General features: G+C 42.3%; 1 protein-coding gene across 6 annotated transcripts in view; it reads left to right on the plus strand.

Annotated features, from left to right (window-relative positions):
- Window positions 1–25,560, plus strand: part of LOC115120849 (scavenger receptor class B member 1-like) — a 54,550-nt gene that overhangs the window by 6,145 nt on the left and 22,845 nt on the right. For all 6 annotated transcript variants that reach the window (XM_065017376.1, XM_029649832.2, XM_065017377.1 and 3 more), the window contains exons 3-11: window positions 6,082–6,223; window positions 6,328–6,531; window positions 10,403–10,498; window positions 10,762–10,877; window positions 12,324–12,490; window positions 13,124–13,242; window positions 23,314–23,387; window positions 24,441–24,492; window positions 24,875–25,021. In XM_065017376.1, coding sequence (XP_064873448.1) covers window positions 6,082–6,223; window positions 6,328–6,531; window positions 10,403–10,498; window positions 10,762–10,877; window positions 12,324–12,490; window positions 13,124–13,242; window positions 23,314–23,387; window positions 24,441–24,492; window positions 24,875–25,021 — 1,117 coding nt within the window. The remainder of the gene's footprint in view (window positions 1–6,081; window positions 6,224–6,327; window positions 6,532–10,402; window positions 10,499–10,761; window positions 10,878–12,323; window positions 12,491–13,123; window positions 13,243–23,313; window positions 23,388–24,440; window positions 24,493–24,874; window positions 25,022–25,560) is intronic.

Raw genomic sequence — 25,560 nt, forward strand, 5'->3', positions numbered from 1 at the left:
AGCCAAAACCATGCAGGAGTGGCTTCGGGACAAGTCTCTGAATGCCCTTGTGTGGCCCAGCCAGAGCCCGGACCTCAATCGAATGTCTCTGGAGAGACCTGAAGATAGCTGTGCAGCGACACTCCCCATCCAACATGACAGAGCTTAAGAGGATCTGCAGAGAAGAATGGGAGAAACTCCCCAAATACAGGTGTGCCATGCTTGTAGTGTCATACCGAAGAAGACTCTATCTGTGATCGCTGACAAAGGTTCTTCAACAAAGTACTGAGTAAAGGATCTGAATAAGTTTGTAGATATTTCTTGTTTTTATATACATTTGCAAAAATGTCAACCTGTTTTTGCGTTGTCATGTGTTATTGTGTGCAGATTGAGGTGGAAAAAATATTTTAGAATAAGGCTGTAACAAAATGTGGAAAGTCGAGGGTTCTGAATACTTTCCGAATGCGCTGTACATGGGTGGAATCCCAAAATAACTAAAGTTATAAACAAAATTAGCTAGTTGTGCAATACATTTTATAAGTAAAAGGATAAGGAGCATATTGTTTTTAAATGTGTGCGTGCTTTTCTCCAAGAAAGCACCACACCCCTTTTTTTTGAATCGGCTGTTATCTGCCGGGAGGATAGTCTTGTGCTTCCTCTGCTGAAGAGCCATTTTATGCATCTGGAATTTGTTATTTTATTAGTATCCCCATTAGCTGTTGCAAAAGCAGCAGCTACTCTTCCTGGGGTCCACACAAAATATGAAACATATGAATAATACAGAACATTAATAGTCAAGAACAGCTCATGGACAGAACTACATCCCTTTTCTTAAAAGGCACATGTATCCTACATATCAATACATACACACAAACTACAGAGCCTTCCGCATTGTTACAAAACTTCGGAGGTGCAAAGTGATGTGGTATAGAGCTTGATTTGGCCCCCGCGAGCCTTCCGACGGCGCCACAATTGCGTCACCCTCCATACGGAGCCTCCACCCACATTTCCTGATCAAGCATACATGGTCTTTAATAAATGTCAACCAGCCTTTCTCTGTCTCTTAGCTTCTCAGTCACCCCTGTCTATCATATACTCTGAACCCCTTTCCTTATTGATCTGGCCTCTTTCACCCAATAAGAGACTGTAGATGGTTACGTTTTCAAATGAAAGTCTTCTTTCTCTCTACCTTTCCTCCCCTTCTCTTTATACTCTAACAACTTCTCTCAAGTCCTCTCCTGTTTTTGTCTCTGTAAGCTAATTGAAGCCAGTCTCAGTGGAATCCCCTCGGTAGTTAATAAGCCAAACAGTAATGAACCAGTGCTGATGGGAGGAAGGGCTGCTTTTTAGACCTACAGTGATGTGAAAGTATTTGCCCCCTTTCTGATTGTCTTTACTTTAGCCACATTTTGGATACTGAATTATCAAATCTTCAACCAAACCCTAATATTAGATAAAAGGAACCAGAGTTAAGAAATAACACAATTACATATTTCATAAACAAAGTTATGCAACACCAATGGCCCTGTGTGTAAAAAGTAATTGCTCCCTTACACGAAACTGGTTGTGCCACCTTAAGTTGCAATGAATCCAACAACTCTTCCTGTAGTCGTTGATGAGTCTCATGTTGCTGTGGAGGAATTTTGGCCCACTCTTCCATGTAGAACTGCTCGACTCAGCCACATTTGTGGGTTTTCAAACATGAACTGCTCGTTTCAAGTCCTGCCACAACAGCTTCATTGGGATTAGGTCTGGACTTCAAATGTGTTGCTTTTCAGCAATGTTTGCATAATGGGACCCATGTTGTCCAAAAAGTTAGACTTTTGACTGTCCATAGAACATTCTGTCCGTAGAACATTCTTCCAAGAGTCTTGATGATCTTCCAGGTGCTTTCTGGCAAACTTAAGTAAACCTTTTTGAATGAAATGTGTCCCATTTATGTTTGGTGAAAACAAAACGCTGCATTCCACAGTAAGAACCTCATACCAACAGTCAAGCATGGTGGTTGTAGTGTGACGGTTTGGGGATGTTTTGCTGCCTCAGGACCTGGACGAATTACCTTAATAAAAGCAACCTTGAATTCTGCTCTGTATCAGAGATTTCTATAGCAGGATGTCAGGCTACCCGTCTGAGCTGAAGTGCAGCTGGGTCATGCAGCAAGACAATGATCCAAAACACCCAATCAAGTCTTCATCAAAATGGTTAAAAATCAACAGATTTGAAGTTTTGGAATGTCCAGACCTAATCCTAATTGCGATGTGGCAGGTCTTGAAATGAGCAGTTCATTCTTGAAAACCCACAAATGTAATTGGGCAATTACTTTTTCACACAGGGGAGTTTGGTGTTGCATAACTGTTAGTTAAAAAAGTTAAAGTATACTTTTTGTTATTTGTAAACTTATCTAATGTTTTGGTTGAAGATCAGATAACATTCGGTATCAAAAGTAAGCAAAAATAGAGAATCAGAAAGGGGGCAAATACTTGGTTAATTCAATCCTGTGTGCTGGAAGAACAGTATGTAACGACTGGCAGTGGGAGTCCTCCAGGAACGAGAACTCCTGGTCCAGCCTCGGTCCCTGGAACCTTAACCATCTGAGGGAGCGGTCGTTAGCTGAAACCTATGTAATCACTTCTAAAGTGCTAGACTAAAGACAATGTACACTCTGGGTCCAACAGTCAAACTGTGGCTCTTAGCCTGTACATAGAACACTATATATATGTACATGTGTGCGTCAATTGGCAACTCACAATGAGGAGTCGGGGAAGTGTGTGTATGGGGGGGGTCATTCTGGGTTAATGGCTAGTGCTTAGCCTGTGTGTGTGTGTGTGTGTTGGAGGTTGACTTCGGGGCATATGGTTTCCAGTTTTTGGGGTTCAACATTCTGTGGCTCTAAGCCTGTACATGTGGACCATTGTGTAACAATTAGGTCAGTTGGGGAAAAATGGGCTCTGTGGGGGAGTGCATCGTCATGGTTTTTATGCTCTCAATCAGCAAGTGGGGAAGTATTGACAGGCTTTCCCCTGCAAGCTCACTCTCCTCTCTAATTTCCCCATGCTTCCCTCTTATCCCTATCAGCTATTCATTCAGAGCTTCAGTCAACTGTAACGTACTATTTAACAATTCAATTCAATTCAAGGGCTTTATTGGCATGGGAAACATGTGTTAACATTGCCAAAGCAAGTGAGGTAGACAACATACAAAGTGAATATATAAGGTGAAAAACAACAAAAATGAACAGTAAACATTACACATACAGAAGTTTTAAAACAGTAAAGACATTACAAATGTCATATTATATATATATATATATATACACACACAATGTACAAATAGTTAAAGGACACAAGATTATATAAATAAGCATAAATATGGGTTGTATTTACAATGGTGTTTGTTCTTCACTGGTTGCCCTTTTCTCGTGGCAACAGGTCACAAATCTTGCTGCTGTGATGGCACACTGTGGAATTTCACCCAGTAGATATGGGAGTTTTTCAAAATTGGATTTGTTTTCGAATTCTTTGTGGATCTGTGTGATCTGGGGGAAATATGTATCTCTAATATGGTCATACATTGGGCAGGAGGTTAGGAAGTGCAGCTCAGTTTCCACCTCATTTTGTGGGCAGTGAGCACATAGCCTGTCTTCTCTTGAGAGCCATGTCTGCCTACGGCGGCCTTTCTCAATAGCAAGGCTATGCTCACTGAGTCTGTACATAGTCAAAGCTTTCCTTAATTTTGGGTCAGTCACAGTGGTCAGGTATTCTGCCGCTGTGTACTCTCTGTTTAGGGCCAAATAGCATTCTAGTTTGCTCTGTTTTTTTGTTAATTCTTTCCAATGTGTTAAGTAATTATCTTTTTGTTTTCTCATGATTTGGTTGGGTCTAATTGTGCTGTTGTCCTGGGGCTCTGTAGGGTGTGTTTGTGTTTGTGAACAGAGCCCCAGGACCAGCTTGCTTAGGGGACTCTTCTCCAGGTTCATCTCTCTGTAGGTGATGGCTTTGTTATGGAAGGTTTGTGAATCGCTTCCTTTTAGGTGGTTGTAGAATTTAATGGCTCTTTTCTGGATTTTGATAATTAGTGGGTATCGGCCTAATTCTGCTCTGCATGCATTATTTGGTGTTTTACGTTGTACACGGAGGATATTTTTGCAGAATTCTGCGTGCAGAGTCTCAATTTGGTGTTTGTCCCATTTTGTGAAGTCTTGGTTGGTGAGCGGACCCCAGACCTCACAACCATAAAGGGCAATGGGCTCTATGACTGATTCAAGTATTTTTAGCCAAATCCTAATTGGTATGTTGAAATGTATGTTTCTTTTGATGGCATAGAATGCCCTTCTTGCCTTGTCTCTCAGATCGTTCACAGCTTTGTGGAAGTTACCTGTGGCACTGATGTTTAGGCCAAGGTATGTATAGTTTTTTGTGTGCTCTAGGGCAACCGTGTCTAGATGGAATTTGTATTTGTGGTCCTGGTGACTGGACCTTTTTTGGAACACCATTATTTTGGTCTTACTGAGATTTACTGTCAGGGCCCAGGTCTGACAGAATCTGTGCATAAGATCTAGGTGCTGCTGTAGGCCCTCCTTGGTTGGTGACAGAAGCACCAGATCATCAGCAAACAGCAGACATTTGACTTCGGATTCTAGCAGGGGGAGGCCGGGTGCTGCAGACTTCTAGTGCCCGCGCCAATTCGTTGATATATATGTTGAAGAGGTTGGGGCTTAAGCTGCATCCCTGTCTAACCCCACGACCCTGTGTGAAGAAATGTGTGTTTTTTGCCAATTTTAACCGCACACTTGTTGTTTGTGTACATGGATTTTATAATGTCGTATGTTTTACCCCCAACACCACTTTCCATCAGTTTGTATAGCAGACCCTCATGCCAGATTGAGTCGAAGGCTTTTTTGAAATCAACAAAGCATGAGAAGACTTTGCCTTTGTTTTGGTTTGTTTGGTTGTCAATTAGGGTGTGCAGGGTGAATACATGGTCTGTTGTACGGTAATTTGGTAAAAAGCCAATTTGACATTTGCTCAGTACATTGTTTTCATTGAGGAAATGTACGAGTCTGCTGTTAATAATAATGCAGAGGATTTTCCCAAGGTTACTGTTGACACATATTCCACGGTAGTTATTGGGGTCAAATTTGTCTCCACTTTTGTGGATTGGGGTGATCAGTCCTTGGTTCCAAATATTGGGGAAGATGCCAGAGCTAAGTATGATGTTAAAGAGTTTTAGTATAGCCAATTGGAATTTGTTGTCTGTATATTTTATCATTTCATTGAGGATACCATCGACACCACAGGCCTTTTTGGGTTGAAGGGTTTTTATTTTGTCCTGTAACTCATTCAATGTAATTGGAGAATCCAGTGGGTTCTGGTAGTCTTTAATAGTTGATTCTAAGATCTGTATTTGATCATGTATATGTTTTTGCTCTTTGTTCTTTGTTATAGAACCAAAAAGATTGGAGAAGTGGTTTACCCATACATCTCCATTTTGGATAGATAATTCTTCGTGTTGTTTGTTTAGTGTTTTCCAATTTTCCCAGAAGTGGTTAGTCTATGGATTCTTCAATTGCATTGAGCTGATTTCTGACATGCTGTTCCTTCTTTTTCCGTAGTGTATTTCTGTATTGTTTTAGTGATTCACCATAGTGAAGGCGTAGACTCAGGTTTTCCGGGTCTCTATGTTTTTGGTTGGACAGGTTTCTCAATTTCTTTCTTAGATTTTTGCATTCTTCATCAAACCATTTGTCATTATTGTTAATTTTCTTCGGTTTTCTATTTGAGATTTTTAGATTTGATAGGGAAGCTGAGAGGTCAAATATACTGTTAAGATTTTCTACTGCCAGGTTTACACCTTCACTATTACAGTGGAACGTTTTACCCAGGAAATTGTCTAAAAGGGATTGAATTTGTTGTTGCCTAATTGTTTTTTGGTAGGTTTCCAAACTGGATTCCTTCCATCTATAGCATTTCTTAATGTTACTCAGTTCCTTTGGCTTTAATCTATAAAGTAATCATAAACGCCTTATACTAGCTGTAAAGTTTCTGTCCATTTACATCTACGGTCAGTTTGAGGTTGACCTGGGTTGTGTGTTTGTGTTTTCAGGAAGCGTATTCAGAAGCAGAATATCACGTTCCATACAAACCACACAGTGTCATATCTTGAATACAGGAGCTACTTCTTTGAGCCCAGCATGTCTGTGGGCAATGAGTCGGATGTGGTCACCATCCCCAACATGCTGGTGTTGGTAAGACAGCACTGCAGAGTACACACACACACACACACACTAATTTATAAGAACTGGACTTCTATGTCTTTGCTCTCATCTCTACCACCACCTCTGTCTCCCAGGGTGCAGCAGTGATGATGGAGAACTTGCCGTTCGCAGTGCGTCTGATGATCAGCACCACCTTTAAGACCTTTAAGGAGGGACCTTTCCTCACCAAGTCTGTAGGAAAGCTGATGTGGGGCTACGACAGCAAGCTGGTGGACTTCCTCAATAAATGGCTCCCTGGGATGCTGCCCTCCACTGGCAAGTTTGGCCTTTTTGCTGAGGTGAGTGGGTGAGCGAGAGGGTGGAGGAGAGCAAGCCATTTTAGACGGGAGGGAGGTGCGTGGGTGGGTTTTCCTATTATGTCATTCACTGACTGACCTTGAAGAGCTATTGAAAACCTGTTAGACATTTCCAGTTGATCAACAAGCCAACGTTAGCCAGGTAGGTAAGTTAGGCTAACCAGTTATCATGGCTAGAGTATGTGCCCAGGGGCCTCAACCCCCAGAGTGCCCCCATTTTTATTGTTATGATATGGGTGCTAATTTAGGGTTGCCACATGGGTGGACACAACATTACCACTTCCACACTCCATTCTAGAGGTTGACCGATTATGATTTAACGCCGATACATATTTATTGGAGGACCAAAAAGCCGATACCGATTATATTTTTTATTTTATTACATTTGTATTTGTAAAATTGACAATTACAACAATACTGAATGAACACTTTTAACTTAATATAATACATCAATAAAATTAATTTAGCCTCAAATAATGAAACATGTTCAATTTGGTTTAAATAATGCAAAAACAAAGTGTTGGAGAAGAAAGTAAAAGTGCAATATGTGCCATGTAAGAAAGCTAACGTTTAAGTTCCTTGCTCAGAACATGAACATATGAAAGCTGGTGCTTCCTTTTAACATGAGTCTTCAATATTTCCAGGTAAGAAGTTTTAGGTTGTAGTTATTATAGGAATTATAGGACTTTCTCTCTATACCGTTTGTATTTCATATACCTTTGACTATTGGATGTTCTTATAGGCACTTTCGTATTGCCAGTGTAACAGTACAGCTTCCCTACCTCTCCTCGCTGCTACCTGGGCTCGAACCAGGAATGCATCGACAACAGCCACCCTCAAAGCAGCGTTACCCATGCAGAGGAAGGGGAACAACCACTCCAAGTCTCAGAGCGAGTGACATTTGAAACGCTATTAGCGCGCACCCCGCTAACTAGCTAGCCATTTCACATCAGTTACACCAGCCTAATCTCGGGAGTTGATAGGCTTGAAGTCAAACCGCACGTAAGTGCTGTTTGAATGAATGCTTACGAGCCTGCTGCTGCCTACCATCGCTCAGTCAGACTGCTCTATCAAATCATAGACTTAATTATAACATAACACATAGAAATGCGAGCCTTAGGTCATTAATATGGTCGAATCCGGAAACTATCATCTCAAAAACAAGACGTTTATTATTTCAGTGAAATACGGAACGGTTCCGTATTTTATCTAACAGGTGGCATCCATCAGTCTAAATATTCCTGTTACATTGCTTAACCTTCAATGTTATGTCATAATTGCGTAAAATTCTGGAAAATTAGTTCGCAATGAGCCAGGCGGCCCAAACTGTTGCATATACCCTGACTCTGCGTGCAATGAATGCAAGAGAAGGGACACAATTTCACCTGGTTAATATTGCCTGCGAACTTGGATTTCTTTTAGCTAAATATGCAGGTTTAAAAATATATACTTCTGTATATTGATTTTAAGGGATTGGTGTTTATGGTTAGGTACACGTTGGAGCAACGACAGTCCTTTTTCGCGAATGCGCACTGCATCGATTATATGCAACGCAGGACACACTAGATAAACTAGTAATATCATCAACCATGTGTAGTTATAACTATTGATTATGATTAAGTTTAATGCTAGCTAGCAACTTACCTTGGCTTCTTTCTGCATTTGCGTAACAGGCGGTCTCCTCGTGAGGCAGGTGGTTGGAGCGTTGGACTAGTTTAACCGTAAAGTTGCAAGATTGAATCCCTGAGCTGACAAGGTAGAAATCTGTCGTTCTGCCCCTGAACAAGGCAGTTAACCCACCATTCCTAGGCTGTCATTGAAAATAGGAATGTGTTCTTAACCTCTTACCTCTACCTGGGACGCTTGCGTCCCAACTAGAGCTCTGGAAATGCAAATGCGCTACGCTAAATGCTAATAGTATTAGTTAAAACTCAAAAGTTCATTAAAATACACATGCAGGGTATCAAATTAAAGCTACACTCGTTGTGAATCCAGGCAACAAGTCAGATTTTTTAAATGCTTTTCGGCGACAGCATGAGAAGCTATTATCTGATAGCATGCACCAATACACTACAACAGAAAAGCACAGCAGGGGACGTAAACAAAATAATTAGCATTTCGGCGTTACACAAACCGCACAATAAAATAGAAAACAGTCATTACCTTTCACCATCTTCTTTGTTGGCACTCCTAGATGTCCCATAAACACTATTGGGTCTTTATTTCTATTAAATCGGGCCATATAAAGCCAAGATATCGTTATATGTAGACTGTGTGATAAACTAAAAAAACAGCGATTTCACAACGTAACGTCATTTTTTAAAATTCAAAACGTAGACGATAAACTTTCACAAAACACTTCGAAATACGTTTGTAATGCTACTTTAGGTATTAGTAAACGTTAATAAGCGATAAAAATCATCCGTAGGCGATGTACATATCATTAGCTGTCGTCTTGGGAAAAATTTCAGGAGAGAGCTCTTCCGGAATGATCTGGGCGGAGACCGGAGGTACGTCGTGCCCCTCTTTCGGTTCAACCAAGAATCAAAGAGGATTAAATTCACAAGATACTCGACTACATGGGGATGCTGTGGGAGTTGAATGCTCGGTCTTATCTAATTCGGCTCACTGTTAACAATTGCTGGAAGTGGCGCAAGGATATTTATTTCCATTTTCTGTGATCAGGTTTTCCTGCGCTTTCCGATGTAACGCACGTTATGTAATAGCCACAGTCGTGATTTAACCAGTTTTAAAAACGTCCGAGGGTTTCCTATACACACATTCTAACCATATGAACGTACTATATTCCTGGCATGAGTAGCAGGGCGCTGAAATGTTGCGCGATTTTTAACAAAATGTTCAAAAAAGTAGAGGGTAGGAGCAACTAGTTAACTGACTTAGTTAACTGACTAGTTAACTGCCTAGTTAAATAAAGATTCAATAAAGGTGTATAAAAAAATTATCTGCAAAATCGGCGTTCAAAATTACAGATTTCCAGTTCTGAAAACTTGAAATCAGCCCTAATTAATCGGCCATTCCGATTAATCGGTCGAACCTCTACTCCATTCCCAGGGGGTAGCAGTAACCGGGGCAGGTGGTCTGCCAGGAAGTCTGGTGAAGCCTTGATAAGCACACAGGTGCGGGGTTATCAAGGTGATCGGCAATCTGTGAGAGGGATGGCCAGAAGCCTCTTGGCCTGCCAGTGGTCATTTTGTGACAATGTTACCTCTTTTTTTATTTTTTTTTATTTTTTTTTTAGGCATGCGTGTTTTTTGTTTTCTTTTGTATACATTTATTTTCGGCATCAACTGAACAAACAATAATTGCTTGGGCTGACTGACCCAGGAGTTGAGACTGAGCTGGCCCTGGACCCAGGTTAGGTTGCTGTGTCCTTGGGGCACCCATTCACTGTTCTCATATTCTGACTTCTCACCTAATTGCACACATTAAGTCTGATTACAGACCACTTAGCTATGCCTAGGACAACTAGACATAACGAGTGTAGCAAAACCAGTAGGCTGGCTAATAAGAACACACAGACATGAAAATTACATTCAATTTGGTTTAACTGCAAAGTTCTCTCTCCGCCATATTGCAGGAAATTGGCTTTTAAAAATGCTAAATTTTCTCTCAACCAACATGAGGGCGGTGAACAGTTTAGGATGGGTTGTGAGGTGGGGCTTTGTTACTACAGCGATTAATGACAATATCCATCTGGACCTTTGCCACCTAGGACTTTTCTGTGACAGAACCTCAAATGGTATTTGCGTACTCTATCTACAACCTGTTTAGGTTGGGTTGTCTGGTTTTAGTGAAGGGTGAAATATCAATCTGTGTCTGCTTCTTCCATCAGTTCAACAACTCAAACACTGGTTTGTTCACAATCCACACCGGCAAAGATGACATCCGGCTGATTCACAAAGTGGACTCATGGAATGGCCTGACCAAGGTGAGGTCACACAGCCATGTGCCTTCACCTTTACAGATGGGGCTGAGGGGCTGTTAGAAAAAGCATGGAGGAAAACTGATTTGGTCCTCTTGTAGAAGGACTCCATGGAAATCAATGGCAACTGTTATGGAGTGGACTATCCCTGCTAAATAATTAAATGAATCCAAAGTAATAAAGTTTGACTGCAGTGAAATCCTGAATAATTTCCTGCTCTAGGAAGAGCGCTCAATGGATGATAACACTCAGTCTCTCGCTTTCTCTAGTTGACCAATTGGAAGACTCCTCAGTGTAACATGATCAATGGTACAGCAGGACAAATGTGGCCTCCCTTCATGACCAAAGAATCTACACTGCCTTTCTACAGTCCTGACGCCTGCAGGTACACACACACACACACACACATATATTTATGATATCTCAGCAAAAAAAGAAACAACCCTGTCTTTCAAAGATAATTCATAAAAATCCAAATAACTTCACAGATCTTCATTGTAAAGGGTTTAAACTCTTTCCCATGCTTGTTCAATGAACCATAAACAATTAATGAACATGCACCTGTGGAACGGTCGTTAAGACACTAACAGCTTACAGACGCTAGGCAATTATGGTCACAGTTAGGCCTCTTTAGTGTCCAAAGTTTTCATTTCTACTGACTCTCAAAAACACCAAAAGAAAGATGCCCAGGGTCCCTGCTCATCTGTGTGAACGTGCCTTAGGCATGATGCAAGAAGGCATGAGTACTGCAGATGTGGCCAGGGCAATACATTTTAGGTGAGACACCTAAGACAGCGCTACAGGGAGACAGAACGGACAGCTGTGTAATACGTGTAACACCTGCACAGGATCGGTACATTCAAACATCACACCTGCGGGACAGGTACAGGATGGCAACAACTGCCCAAGTTAAACCAGGAAGGCACAATCCCTCCATCAGACTGTCCGCAATAGACTGAGAGAGGCTGGACCGAGGGCTTGTAGGCCTGTTGTAAGGCAGGTCCACACTAGACATCACCGGCAATGTCGCCTATGAGCACAAACCCACTGTCACTGGACCAGACAGGACTGGAAAAAAGTGCTCTTCACTGTCGCGGTTTTGTCTCACCAGGGGTGATGGTCGGATTCGCATTTATCGTCAAAGGAATAAGCGTTACACAGGAGGCCTGTACTCTGGAGCGGGATCGGTTTGGAGGTGGAGGGTCAATCATTCTCCGCGGCGATGTCACAGCATCATCGGACTGAGCTTATTGTCGTTGCAGGCAAACTCAACGCTGTGCGTTACAGGGAAGACATCCTCCTCCTTCATGTGGTACCCTTCCTGCAGGTTCATCCTGACATGACCCTCCAGCATGACAATGCCACCACACACAGAACGAGCAGTATGGCTGTGTTCTGCCATGGCCAGCAAAGAGCCCGTATCTCAATACCCTTGAGCACGTCTGGGACCTGTTGGATCCGAGGGTGAGGGCTAGGGCCATTCCTCCCAGGATTTTTCTGGAACTTGCAGGTGCCTTGGTGGAAGAGTGGGGTAACATCTCACAGCAAGAACTGACAAATTTGGTGCAGTCCGTGAGGAGATTCACTGCAGTACTTAATGCATCTTGTGGCCACCAGATACTGCCTGTTACCCCCCCTTTGTTCAGGGACACATTATTCAATTTCTGTTAGTCACATGTCTGTGGAACTTGTTCAGTTTGTATGTTGAATCTTATGTTCATACAAATATTTACACATGTTAAGTTTGCTTAAAATAAGCACAGTTGACAGTGAGAGGATGTATCTTTTTGCTGAGTTTATATATACAGTATCTCTCTCTCTCTCTCTAAAGATCTTTGGAGATGGTATACCAGCGTGAGGGGATAATGGAGGGGATTCCTCTGTATCGTTACGTGGCTCCTAAGACTCTGTTCGCTAATGGCTCCGACTACGCTCCCAACGAGGGATTCTGTCCCTGCAGACAGTCTGGCCTCCTCAACGTCAGCAGCTGCAGATCCAGTCAGTGCACACACGAGCGCACGCACACCCGGACGCATGAACATGATTTGTTAGGGCTGCATGTAGCCTAGCGGTTAGCGTGTTGGTCCATAAACCAAAAGGTCGCTGGTTCGAATACCCGAGCTGCCACGGTCAAATCTGTCTTTGAGAAAAGCACTAACCCGAATTTCCTTCAGCGGTGTATGGCTGTAAAACCCCATTTCCCTGCACCTATTTTTTTTTCAAACACACAAGATACAGGCACACCTCATGGGTGACGGTTATTATAATCTTTTTAATCATGACCCAGATACCTTGTCTGATAAACAGACTAGTGGAGGTATGGCAAACGCACACAGGTGCCATGTTGCTGTGTAAACAGATGGAGAAGCCCTTTGTAATGAAACATAATGCTGTCTCATGCCTCTATGTTCCTAATCTAGCACCCCATAGAACATGCATCAATATAACATATACACTTGGGGCTGAATTGTAGCTTGAGAAATGCCCACATTCTGTATAACAATTTTTTTGTATAAATCATGCATTGACGTCGAGGGGAGATTTGAACAAAAGTTCAAATTCAGGAATCAACCGCTTGTCTCACAAATACTTCTTACATAGGATATTAATTGTATTAATATTGTTTTCTAGACTCCCCAGTGTTTATCTCCCACCCGCACTTCTACAATGCTGACCCTGTCCTGCTGGACTATGTACAGGGACTTCAGCCTACTGAGGACCAACATGGACTCTTCATAGACATCCACCCTGTGAGTAATATTTGTGTATGTTGTTTATTTGTGTGAGTACCAGTCAAAAGTTAGGACACACTCATTCCAGGGTTTTTCTTTATTTTATTATTTTCTACGTTGTGGACTAATAGTGAAGACATTAAAACCATGAAATAATTACGTGGAAGCATGTAGGAACCAAAAAAAGTGTTAAACAAATCTATATATATTTGAGGATCTTCAAAGTAGCCACTCTTTGCCTTGATGACAGCTTTGCACGCTATTGGCATTCTCACAACCAGCTTCATGAGGTAGTCACCTGGAATGCATTAACAGGTGTGCCTTGTATTGTAAATTTCTTTCCTTCTTGATATGTTTGAGCCAATCAGTTGTGTTGTGACGTGACAAGTTAGGGGTGGTATACAGAAGGATAGCCCTATTTGGTAAAATACCAAGTCCATATTATGGCAAGAACAGCTGAAATAAGCAAAGAGAAATTACAGTCCATTACTTTAAGACATGAAGGTCAGTCAATCCGGAAAGCTTCTTCAAGTGCAGTCGCAAAAACTATCAAGCGCTATGATGAAACTGGTTCTCACTTGGACCACAGGAAAGGAAGACTTAGAGTTACCTCTGCTGCAGAGGATAAGTTCATTAGTTACCAGTCTCTGAAATTGCAGCCCAAATAAATGCTTCAGAGTTCAAGTAAAAGCCACATCTCAACATCAACTGTTTAGAGGAGACTGTGAATTGGACCTTCATGGTCGAATTGCTGCAAAGAAAACGCTACTAAAGGACACCAATAAGAAGACTTGCTTGGGCAAAGAAACACGCACAATGGACATTAGACTGTTAGAATTCTGTCTTTTGGTCTGAGATTAAAGATTTTTTGTTCCAACCCCCATATCTTTGAGACGTAGAGTTGGTGAACGGATCGTCTCTGCATGTGTAGTACCCATCGTGAAGCATGGAGGATTAGGTGTGGGGGTGCTTAGCTGGTGACACTCTGTGGTTTATTTAGAATTCAAGGCACACTTAACCAGCATGGCTACCACAGCATTCTGCAGAGATATGCCATCCCATCTGGTTTGCGCTCAGTGGGAATATAATTTGTTTTTCAATAGGACAACGACCCAACACACCTCCAGGCTCTAAGGGCTATTTGACCAAGGAGCTTCATGGAGTGCTGCATCAGATGACCTGGCCTCCCGACCTCAACCCAATTGAGATGGTTTGGGATGAGTTGGACCGCAGAGTGAAGGAAAAGCAGCCAACAAGTGCTCAGTATATGTGGGAACTCCTTAAAGACTGTTGGAAAAGCATTCCAGGAGAAGCTGGTTGAGAGAATGCCAAGAGTGTGCAAAACTGTCAAGGCAAAGAGTGGCCACTTTGAAGAATCTCAAATATAAAATATTTTGATTTAACACATGATTCTAGATGTGTTCATAGTTGATGTCTTCACTACTACAATGTAGAAAATAGTAAAATTAAAAAGCCCTTGAAAGAGTTGGTGTCCAAGCTTTCGACTGGTACTGTGTGTATATGTAGTGAATTTGGAAATTATTCAGACCCCTTGACTTTTTCCACGTTTTGTTACGTTACAGCCTCTTTCAAAAATTGATCAAATGTTCCCCTCAATCTACACACAATACCACATAATAACAAAGAAATAAAAAAACAACAACCTGGAATTAGCACATTTACATAAGTATTCAGACCTTTTACTCAGTACTTTGATGGACCTTTGGGAGCGACAACAGCCATGAGTCTTCTTGGGTATGACGCTGCATGCTTAGCACAACTGTATTTTGGGGGTTTCTCCGATTTCTCTGCAGATCCTGTTTAGGTCTGTCAGGTTGGATGGGGAGCATCACTGCACAGCTATTTTCAGGTGTCTTCAGTGATGCTCTGGCTGGGCCACTATTCAGAGACTTGTCCCCATAGCACACAGCCAACACAGGAGTGGCTTCGGGTTGTTGTCCTGTTTGAAGGTGAACCTTCACCCCAGTCTGATGTCCTGAGTGCCCTGGAGCAGGTCATCAAGGATCTCTGTACTTTGTTCATTCATCTTTCCCTTGATCCTGACTAGTCTGCTACTTGCTGCTGAAAAACATCCCCACAGCATGATGCTGCCACCACCATGTCTCACCATAGGGATGGTATCCTCCAGATGTGACGCTTGCATTGTTTTTCATGGTCTGAGAGTCCTTTAGGTCCATTTTCTCAAACTCCAAGTGGGTTATAATGTGCCTTTTTTTTACTGAGGAGTGGCGTCCGTCTGGCCACTCTACCATGAAGGACTGATTGGTGGAGTGCTGCAGAGATGGTTGTCCTTCTGGAAGGTTCTCTCATCTCCACAGAGGAGCTCTGTTGCTGACCAAGGCCCTTCTCCCCTGAATGCTCAGTTTGACCGGTCGGCCAGCTCTAGGAAGAGTCTTGGTGTTTCTAAACTTCCATTTAAGTTTTACATTAAAAAAAAAGATTTAATTAGGCAAGTCCGTTAAGAACAAATGATTGTTTACAATGATGGCCTACCTCGGCCAAACCCTAACCTGGACGACCCTGGGCAAATTGTGTGGTACTCCCAATCACGGCTGTTTATGATACAGCCTGGAATTTAACCATGGTCTGTACTGACGCCTCTAACACTGAGATGCAGTACCTTAGTCCGCTGCACCTCTTGGGAGCCCATGATGGAGGCCACTGTGTTCTTGGGGACCTTCAATGCTGCATCATTTTTTTGGTACCCTTCCCGAGATCTGTGCCTCCACAGTCCTGACTTGGAGCTCTACGGACAGTTCCTTTGACCTCATGGCTTGGTTTTTGCTCTGACATGCACTGTCAACTGTGAGGCCTTATATAGACAGGTGTGTTCCTTTCCAAATCATGTCCAATCAATTCAATTTACCGCAGGTGAACTCCAATCAAGTTGTAGAAACATCTCAAGGATGATCAGTGGAAACAGGATGCACCTGAGCTCAATTTGAGTCTCATAGCAAAGGGTCTGAATACTTATGTAAATAAGGTATTTGTTGTTTTCTATAAACCTGTTTTCGCTTTGTCATTGTGTGGGGTAATGTGTGTAGATTGAGCTTTTTATTCTTTAATCCATTTTAGAACAATGCTGTAACCTAACAAAGTGGGAAAAGTCAAGGGGTCTGAATACTTTCTGACTGCACATCTCTATAATGGGGCACAAATGTTTCAGGCTGCCTGGAAGCGCCCTGCCTGTCAGGCATAAGTAGCCTTGTTGATTGACTTGACATTTTATTTTACCTTTTTGACACTAAGTGGCAACTGTAGCAAAGAAAAACTATCCGTTTTGAAACCTGTGTGTGGATCTGTTAACTCCAGTCATTAATACGGTAAAGGTCTGTCGACGCTTCCAAAACTTTGTTTTTTCATCTTATCATTAGAAGTAGTGTCATGGTCAAAAACATACCCACTATGGTATGTACAGAACATACATTTACCCAGTATCTCGGTTTGCCCAATATGTCATCTATATTTATCTGGTAGAAACTGGTATTGCCTACAACTCTACAACTTTTATATCACCCAGAGAGGCAGTAAAAGTGATGCCACTTCATCCTTAACACAATTTCGATAACACATCTAATCTGACAGCTGTATGGCATGTCAAGCATGCATACATACTGTCCTAGTGGCGATCACCTAACCCATAAAAACAGAGAGCGCTTGGCCTTAACCGTTTCTTACAATTATCTGTCCCCTGGACTGGGGGAAATTGGTCTTAGACATTAATTTTCAGAGACATTCACATGAAGACTCAGGACTGAGTCAGGAAGAAGTTTGTATCCGCTCTCACTGTTTGCTGCAAACCATAGAGATGATCTTGTTCAGCTGTAATCACAGAAAGCTTGTATTAAAAGACACTTGTGGGAGATGCTAACGCAGGGGTAGACTAGATTCAGCCGCTGGCTGTTTTTATTGGAGGGAGAGGATGATCAGGAGGCCGGAACATAATTATTTGTACACTGTAAATTGACCACAACTAAGCCCCTAAAGAGTTTGTATTTGAAAATACAATCAGTTCATACCTTGATTTATATTGAGACGCCCCCATGTAGGTCTTTTTTTTTTATTTGTGGGAGTAATTGGAAAATATTTTCTAAATTAAACATTTTTAGTCAAATTCCTTTTACCAAGCCTGTTGCTGACCCCTGAGCTAACGGATGTGAGAGCGGATATCTTTAAAAAAAGATTAAATTGTCCAGCTCCTGTGCCAAGTTGTCTGTACTGTATGTGAACTCTGAACTGTACACTTTTCATAGTACAGTCAGAGGAGGAGTTGGAATTGGTATGAAGCTAATAAGACCTTGCTGTAAAACTTTAACAACATGAGTTGGTCTGTCGGACTGTAAGGGTGAAAACCGTTAGTGACCAGGGTAGCTGGGGTCCTAGATTATACAGAGGGCTTTGCTGTGGCAGTGGTGTGTAAATGTCATATCTAGATGCTCTGTCCTCCTTTGCAGTCTTCACTAGGCTTTGTATTGTGGTCACACACAGGTTTTGGGGTGATTTAACGAAGTGTCTGACTGTACCCAACTCCCTCCGATATTAGCAGCCAAAAGTCTAGTCCGTGTAATCTGGGCACCCAGAACCAAAACATGCATGCTGATGGTAGTCTTTCGAGTCTTCACCTCCCATCTCCTTGCTTCATTCTCAGCCATATTAGAGAAGGTCTACGTCCCCTCTTTCAGACGACCTTCTCCAATGTGTTTTGAGGAGCTAAGGAGAGAGGATGTGTGGAATTGCAGAAAGATGAAGTGACAAACAGCCTATGCCATTGTGACCTATAGCGTTAAGCTAATTATAATTGCAGTATTGATTATTATTTTGATATGGGTATGAATGTTATGATACTGGTGGTATGATGCCTGTATGGTACCACTAAAACTGATTAAGTAAGCTAAGATGTGAGGGTATTGGTGTGACTGGTGCGTTTGGCTGTCCTGTACTGTTTGACAATACCATATAACAATATTGGTACAATTTTATAATGTGGCTACAGATAAGGCCATGTGTGCCTGAGCTGCTAGTATTTTGACCCTTTATTTGACCCAATAGATGTGGGGTAATGGTACATAGTGGGATAAGATTAGCTTATTGCGGTCTAAGTAAGAACCACACTTGTTTTAGGTAACGCTCTCACCCACACCCATTCTAAAGGCATGGTAGACACACAGATTGCTATAAGCCTTTCCCAGAAATTGGTTAATTGACCAGTCTTGGTGTAGCAGTAAGGGGGAACAACCAGAGCAGGGCTTGTACCAGTGACGTTTTGGATCTAGGGCTGTTGAGATGAACCACCACACCAGCAGTCATGAGTCATTACTGCAGTAAAATTCTATATGACTTGAGTCATCATGATCTCCTTTTACGCACTCTGGACATGCCTTAGTAGTAGCCTACCCAACCTGCTAACAATCATCAGGTTGCTAATGGCCTGGTACTCCGGGCTCTATTTAAACAATATGGCACGAGGGGGTGTGATATATGGCCAATATACCATGGCTAAGGGCTGTTCTTATGCACAACGCAGCACAAAGAGCCTGAATACAGCCCTTAGCTGTTGTATATTGGCCATATACCACAAACCCCTGAGGTGCCTTATTGCTATTATAAACTGGTTACCAATGTAATCAGAACAGTAAAAATAAATGTCCCATCAAACACTTATCGAAACGGTATGTGTTTTTTAAACTCACCTCACTGTGATTGATCCATTTGAAGAAAGAAGTTCAACGATAGGTTGAAACTGAGTGGACATGGTTGTTGCGGATGTTGTGTCAAAGCCTAACACAACAAAATGGACAGTGCTTTCTAAGGTGATTCATTCAAAACACCCATATGCATATTTAATGCTTGTGCATAGGCTTACATGAGTCCAAGCCCGATTTATTAAAACATTTAAATGATTGTGCCATTATACAATACATAGCCAACCGCATTATACACATGGCAGAAAAACATATCAGTATTTTTGTAATATTTTTGGTACGTAATTGGTCTAACCTAAGTTAAACAAATTCGGGTTTAGCCTACGAGTGAATTTGTTTTAGATTTTGAATAGCCTAATAATAGGGCTTTTTTTTCCATAAATAGGACTGACACATTAACTTTAGCTATAGAATATCTCACTACTTTTTCCTTCTACTCTCCTTAATGCCTTTCTCCACTGTGCAGAGAGGGGCTGTCAACAGTTTAATTAAATATGTTTTGTGAAAACATGGTACTATTGGTGTTCCTGAACAAATTTAACTTGGTTTCCCAAATGAAGTACTGGGTAGTTTGGGTGGAATATCACCTGTGGCACAGTGACATTACCAGAGTAGCCTACCCAACATGAGGGTAGTTTGGGTGGAATATCACCTGTGGCACAGCGACATTACCAGAGTAGCCTACCCAACATGAGTGGAAAACGGGAACGTGGCCTCCAGTCGCTATTCCAGTGCACACGGATGTCGTCTTTTTTGTCTTGCCCATTTGATAATGGCCATTTGAAATCTGAACTAAAGACTAGATTAAGTTGAGGGTAGTCTGATGGGTGAAAATACGGTCACTTGTTGAGAGAGCAGTGTGTGCAGCCTGTGGAAAGGAACGGCGCACAAACTTTCTCAAATCATCAATAGCCTATAGTGCTTCATGCTGCCCATTATGCCTTTTTGATTTCTAAGGCATTTGAAGTTTTGTATCATTTTCAACTAAAGTTGTCAAAACGCAATCTAGCGTGTGACCCTTTTTAACATGGGCACTTCATATGGGGAATGGGAAATCTTTATATTATTCAGCTAAGTTCAATTTTATATTCTTCTTACTATAAAATAATGGCATGGGACTTAAGCATATCTTGTCTGCTAAATGAACAAGCCTATGGCATGGCTCATAGCCAAATACAGTAGGCTAACTCCTATTCAGTTCTTCTGAAATACATTTTATTCATATCACTATTTCTTTAGACCTGCTTAATAAAAAGCATGAGCTTGTGCACATCCAGAGAATAATTTAGTGTAGAAGTGCTGACTTAAGCTATAAAAACAAAGTTGCCAATGAACTCCCAGTAATTTCTTGGGTAGCCAATAAATGACTGGGTTAATACATATGGAGTGAGCCACTCTCTTTAGACCTGGAGTTTATTGTAATGGTGTATTTAAAATGTATTTAGGCTTTTATGATGCTTGTATGAGTGAAGCATGGTGACGCTAAACATGTGTATGTTCATTTAACGGTCAATTACCGTGAGATCAGCAGGCTTTTGCATAACAACAACCAACTGGTAAAATGTCATGACTGCCACAGCCCTATCCAGAGAAATGGCAGTGGTGCACAACCTGTGCCATTAACTCTGTCCTCTTGGTATCTTTATAGAGGATGTGGAAGTTTACTTTCACACAGGTAGGCTTCTTTAGTCAATAAAGTGAAGACATGACTTTCATAACTGCTGCTGTAACAATTGGCAGGCAGTGGTATCAGACTGGGACAGTTGAGCCCTGCAGAGATCAAGGAGGGAGAGCGGAGGAAGGATCCCCGATGTGGGATTAACCATCTGGGGTTAGATCCCAGCATGAGTCCTTGCGGTCCCCAAGGTCCATCCAGCTCTCCTAGAACTGTTTCCTAGCCAGAACTGTCTGAACAGAACCAGATCAGAATAGTAGAACTCTATCCTCAAATGAGCCAAGTGTTTCTCTCTGTGTCTAGGAACGGTTGTGTTAGTGTGTTTGTGGAATACGCGTGTGTGCAGGGGGAAGGGTGTACGACTGAGTGAGTGCATGGCACTCACACTACCCCACATACTGTACAGTACCTAACCAGCTCTGGGTCTGGTCTTGTTTGCATCTGGCTGTTTTCTCAACAGTCCTGTGGACAAACAGAGCTGGGGTTTTTACTGAATGAAGATGGGCCTGAAGAACAGTGTTGGAACTGTTAGAATGAAGTAGATCTACTACATATGCATGTAACTTCAAGGAGTAGGCCCAGATTAAGCCTATTTCTGGATTTTAAAACAAATGGAAAGGATATTTTAAGCATGCTGTTTAGTCCAGGACTAGGTTCAATCTGTCTGGCAAACCGTCCCCAACAGCCTCTACGCAGAGTCATGAGCTTGCAAGGCCCCCCCCCCCCCTAATTTTGTTTCTCGCTAACGGCATTCGAAACGTTAAGGTAATATTGACAACTTGTATGAACAGAGTTGCTGATCTGTCAAAAACATATTGTCTATGGTTTAACTGTAGTCTAGTTTAACACTTCAGTCTTTGACCTCACCTGACAGACCCTGACTATCTAATCTCCAGTTTTGATAATGACAGTTGGTTTTCACTCAGCTATTGATGAATGTAACCTACAGATCTGTACTGAAATGTTCGCTAATGGACCCAGTAGATAATGTTGATTTGTTAGTCTGTTATGAATCTAGGCAGTAAAATGTTATTGTGACAGAGGTTGGGAGATCAATCTTATTGACAAGTCCCATGTTATCCAGTAACTTGGTGTGATATGACACAGGCAGGTATTGATGTTTCAGATGGGGTGAAAAACAACTCATGGCTTGTGACAGTATGCACTGTCTGCTTGGGCAGCTAATACTTTCACCTCAAGTGAAGTCACTAACGATCTGCGATGATACTGATGTGCCTCTTAATAACAATGGTTGTTTCTCAAACCTTTTGTGTTGGGATGCACATGAATCATTTCAAATGCATTTTTCACACAATAAATCAATAACACCAGCTAGTGTTTCTAGCTAGGACCCTATCTTTAGCTGCCTTTGAAGCTAAGCAGGGTTGGTCCTTGTCAGTCCCTGCATAGTAGGATAGATGTTGCTGGAAATGGTGTTGGAGGGTCAGTAGGAGGCACTCTGTTCTCTGGTTTAAAAAAAAAATGTTAATATCCAAATGCCCCAGGATAGTGATTGGGGACATTGCCTGTGTAGGGTGCCATCTTTCGGCTGGGACGTTAAACGGGTGTCTTGACTCTGTGGTCACTAAAGATCCCATGGTACTTATCATAAGAGTAGGGGTGTTAACCCCGTTGTCCTGACTAAATTTCCAATCTGGCCCTCATGCAATCATGACCACCTAATTATCCCCAGCTTCCAATTGGATCATTCATCCCCTGTAACTATTCTCCCAGTCATTGCTGTAAAATGAGATTGTGTTCTCAGTTAACTAACTTGGTAAAATGAGGGATAAATAAGAAAGTTCCCTCACTATTTTGGAATTCCTTCCTTTAGAAGCATATAACCAGCTGTCTGTCTGACTGCGTCTCTATCCTGTATCTGTTTTTATGTGTTCTGCTTACACACAAACTTCTAACTTAAGTGCTGTAGATTTGTGGGAAATATTTACTGCGTGAAGAGCAATGCAACACTAACATTTCCACAGGGGGGGAGAGACTCACTCTGTATGCAGGCCTATACAGTATGTTTATTCCTCCGTTTGAAACTAGGGAACTCCACACACATTGCTGTAAGACTGGGGACAAAGCGTTTTTGTCAGGCAAATGTTTTCATTGTTTCTCAGTATATTTTATAACGACTAAGCCCACTAACAGACAAGTCCTAGTTGATTGTGTGTGGGACCGATGCTCAGACTGTTCAGAGGGTATTTTTGAGCTCTGTGTGTGTGTAAGTCCCTTGAGTATTAATTTAGCTAGGTGTGATCCTGTTTTTGACAAAGTACAGACTTTAAGCGGCTTGGCTTGGCTTGGAAAGCAAAGCGATTGTCAAGTAGATTTACAGTTTTGTGCCACAAACTGTGTTTGGACACCAAGGGAGTGGAATGAAATTACCCTGAGAAGAGAAACGAGTAAGACAAGATGTTTGGTTCGAGCTCTCTCACTAAGCTTAACGACTGGTTCTTCAACTGAGGCCAAAGAGCCCTTGTCCAAATGTTTAATCTATTTCAATTAGTCTCAGTATTTAGTGCACGCAGTACAGACCACTTGTTTGTCATTCGATGTCTAGGGAACATATTTCATGCTCTTCCGCCAACAACCCAACATTGTTTACTTGCTTGCTGTGGCAAGTATTTTCCCCATTTGACTTATTAAAGCTGTAAATATGCAGTTTATTAATTTCTCTCTCTGCAGGAGACTGGTGTACCTCTGAATGTGTCTATCCGTCTGCAGCTCAACTTGTACATGAAGAAAGTGTCTGGGATCACGTAAGGATAACCCCTACCCAGGGCCTCTAACTTTTTTGTCCACCAGCCACTGGCAGGTAGATGAGAATCTACCAGCCTCTAAGATTAAAAAAAAAAAAGATTGTAGTTGCCCTTTAATTTTTAATTGCGCACCTTGGAAAGGATTGGGAAGGGGGATACCTAGTCAGTTGCACAACTGAATGCATTCAACTGAAATGTGTCTTCCAGAGCGGTGCAGGGGCCTTAATCCATGTCCGGTGGGGGGGGCCTTAATCCCGGGGGTGTCCGGGGGTCCTTAATCCGTGTCCGGGGCGGCCTTAATCCGTGTCCACGGGGGAAGCCTTAATCCGTGTCCAGGGTGCCCGGGAGCAGTTGCTGGGGTGTTAACGCTTTTGTTCAAGGGCAGAACGGCAGATTTTTCCACCTTGCCCACTCGGGATTCGAACCAACGCCCTTTCAGTTACTGGCCCAATGCCCTTAACCGCTAGGCTCCCTGCCACCCTAGTATGCTAGGCGCCATGCGATGGCAGAGTTTGCAAAACAAATGCCCAGCCAATTGATACATGATTAATTCAGTAGGTTTTAGAAATGACTGTTTCGGCATTGCTAACTGGCTACAGAGACACTTAACCAGGTAGTAACGTTACACAGGCGTTCTCATGCCGTAAGGTCTTCAGAAAGTTGTAAGAAATGGCCTACAAATCACTGATGCATTCTTTACTATTCTTTACATGTGGGCTTTGGATTGCCCAAGTGCTCTGTGTGACAACTGCTAGACATTCTGCCTGCCAATGCTAAAATCTACCCGCATTTGGTCGGGTGGAGGGTGTTCATTTTAGGACCTGCCCCTCAACCTCTCTGATCTATAACCCCTATCTGACGCCCAACCCATCACTCCACAGTTCAACATGTACATGTCATATAAGGACATTCCCTGACCTTTAACCCCAAAGGCCATAAAGCTGGAGGGTCCCGTTCAATCTGGTAGTTTCTGATGGGAGAACTCTTCCTCTGCTGTGACCGTTGCATGCATTTGTGTGTATAACTGTGACTGTTTGTGTTCGTCTGGAGCAGGGAAACGGGGAAGATCTCAGAGGTGATGATGCCCATGATGTGGTTTGAGGAGGTGACTGATGAGACACTTACTGGGTTCTTACCCCCTAACCTGCTGTATACCCCATAACACTCTCCTCCCATAACACTCTCCACCATCAACACTTTCCACCCCTAACCTCCGGGCTCTGACATTGCTAGTCCTAATGTTTCTGTATTACTTAATTCCATTATTTTACTTTTAGATTTGTGTGAATTGTTACATACTACTGCACTAGGAACACAAGCTTTTCACTACACTCTCCACCCCAACCTGCTGTATACCCCATACCCATCTCTCCACCATAACATTCTATATTCCTCACCCATAACCCTAGCATATATATGTACCCCCAACTCTTTCTACACCCCCATAAATCTGTCCACTCATGATATTTTCTCTCCCCCTGTGGTAGAATGGTTATATCGACGGTGAAATCCTGACGACGTTCCACACTAACCTGGTGCTATTGCCAATGGTGATGGTGTACATGCAGTACTGTTTCATAGTCCTGGGCCTGGCCACCATACTGGGGGTTGTACTACTATACTACAGGAACAAGGTAAGGCCTCTACACAGCATGTGCATGGAGGGATGGATGGATGGGAGAGTATGTTTGTTCACAAACTGGATGTGGTACAAGTGGTTGTGAGAGGAGAGAAATAACATGCTCATTCTTTGGTTTGCATGGCATGCGTACTAACCAATGTGACCCTCTGACAATCCTGAGCAGCTCTCCACTACCCATCAGAGAACAGAGACTTTTCCCACAGCCTCGCATAACAAACCAACACACTGGTGCTCCCCCCTCTCCACCAGTAGGGGTGCACATCACAGCAAACAGAGTTCATATGAAGTTTGTAGTTCACTGACGGAGTAGCTCAGTAGATTTGTGTTCAGTGATCTATACTGTACAGTGCAGAGGTGTGACTTTGTCCCAAAGTGGCACCCCCACTGCCTGTCTCTTGTTAAAATAATCAGAGATTTCCCCTAATATAGCTGACACTACATTAGCCAGTTAATTTGATAAACACGTGGACATAACTCTTAATGTTCCACTTTATTCAACGAGGTATGATGCCCATTTCAAGTTTATTTTCC

Source organism: Oncorhynchus nerka, linkage group LG4, assembly GCF_034236695.1.
Source record: "Oncorhynchus nerka isolate Pitt River linkage group LG4, Oner_Uvic_2.0, whole genome shotgun sequence".
NCBI classification, from domain to species: domain Eukaryota; kingdom Metazoa; phylum Chordata; class Actinopteri; order Salmoniformes; family Salmonidae; genus Oncorhynchus; species Oncorhynchus nerka.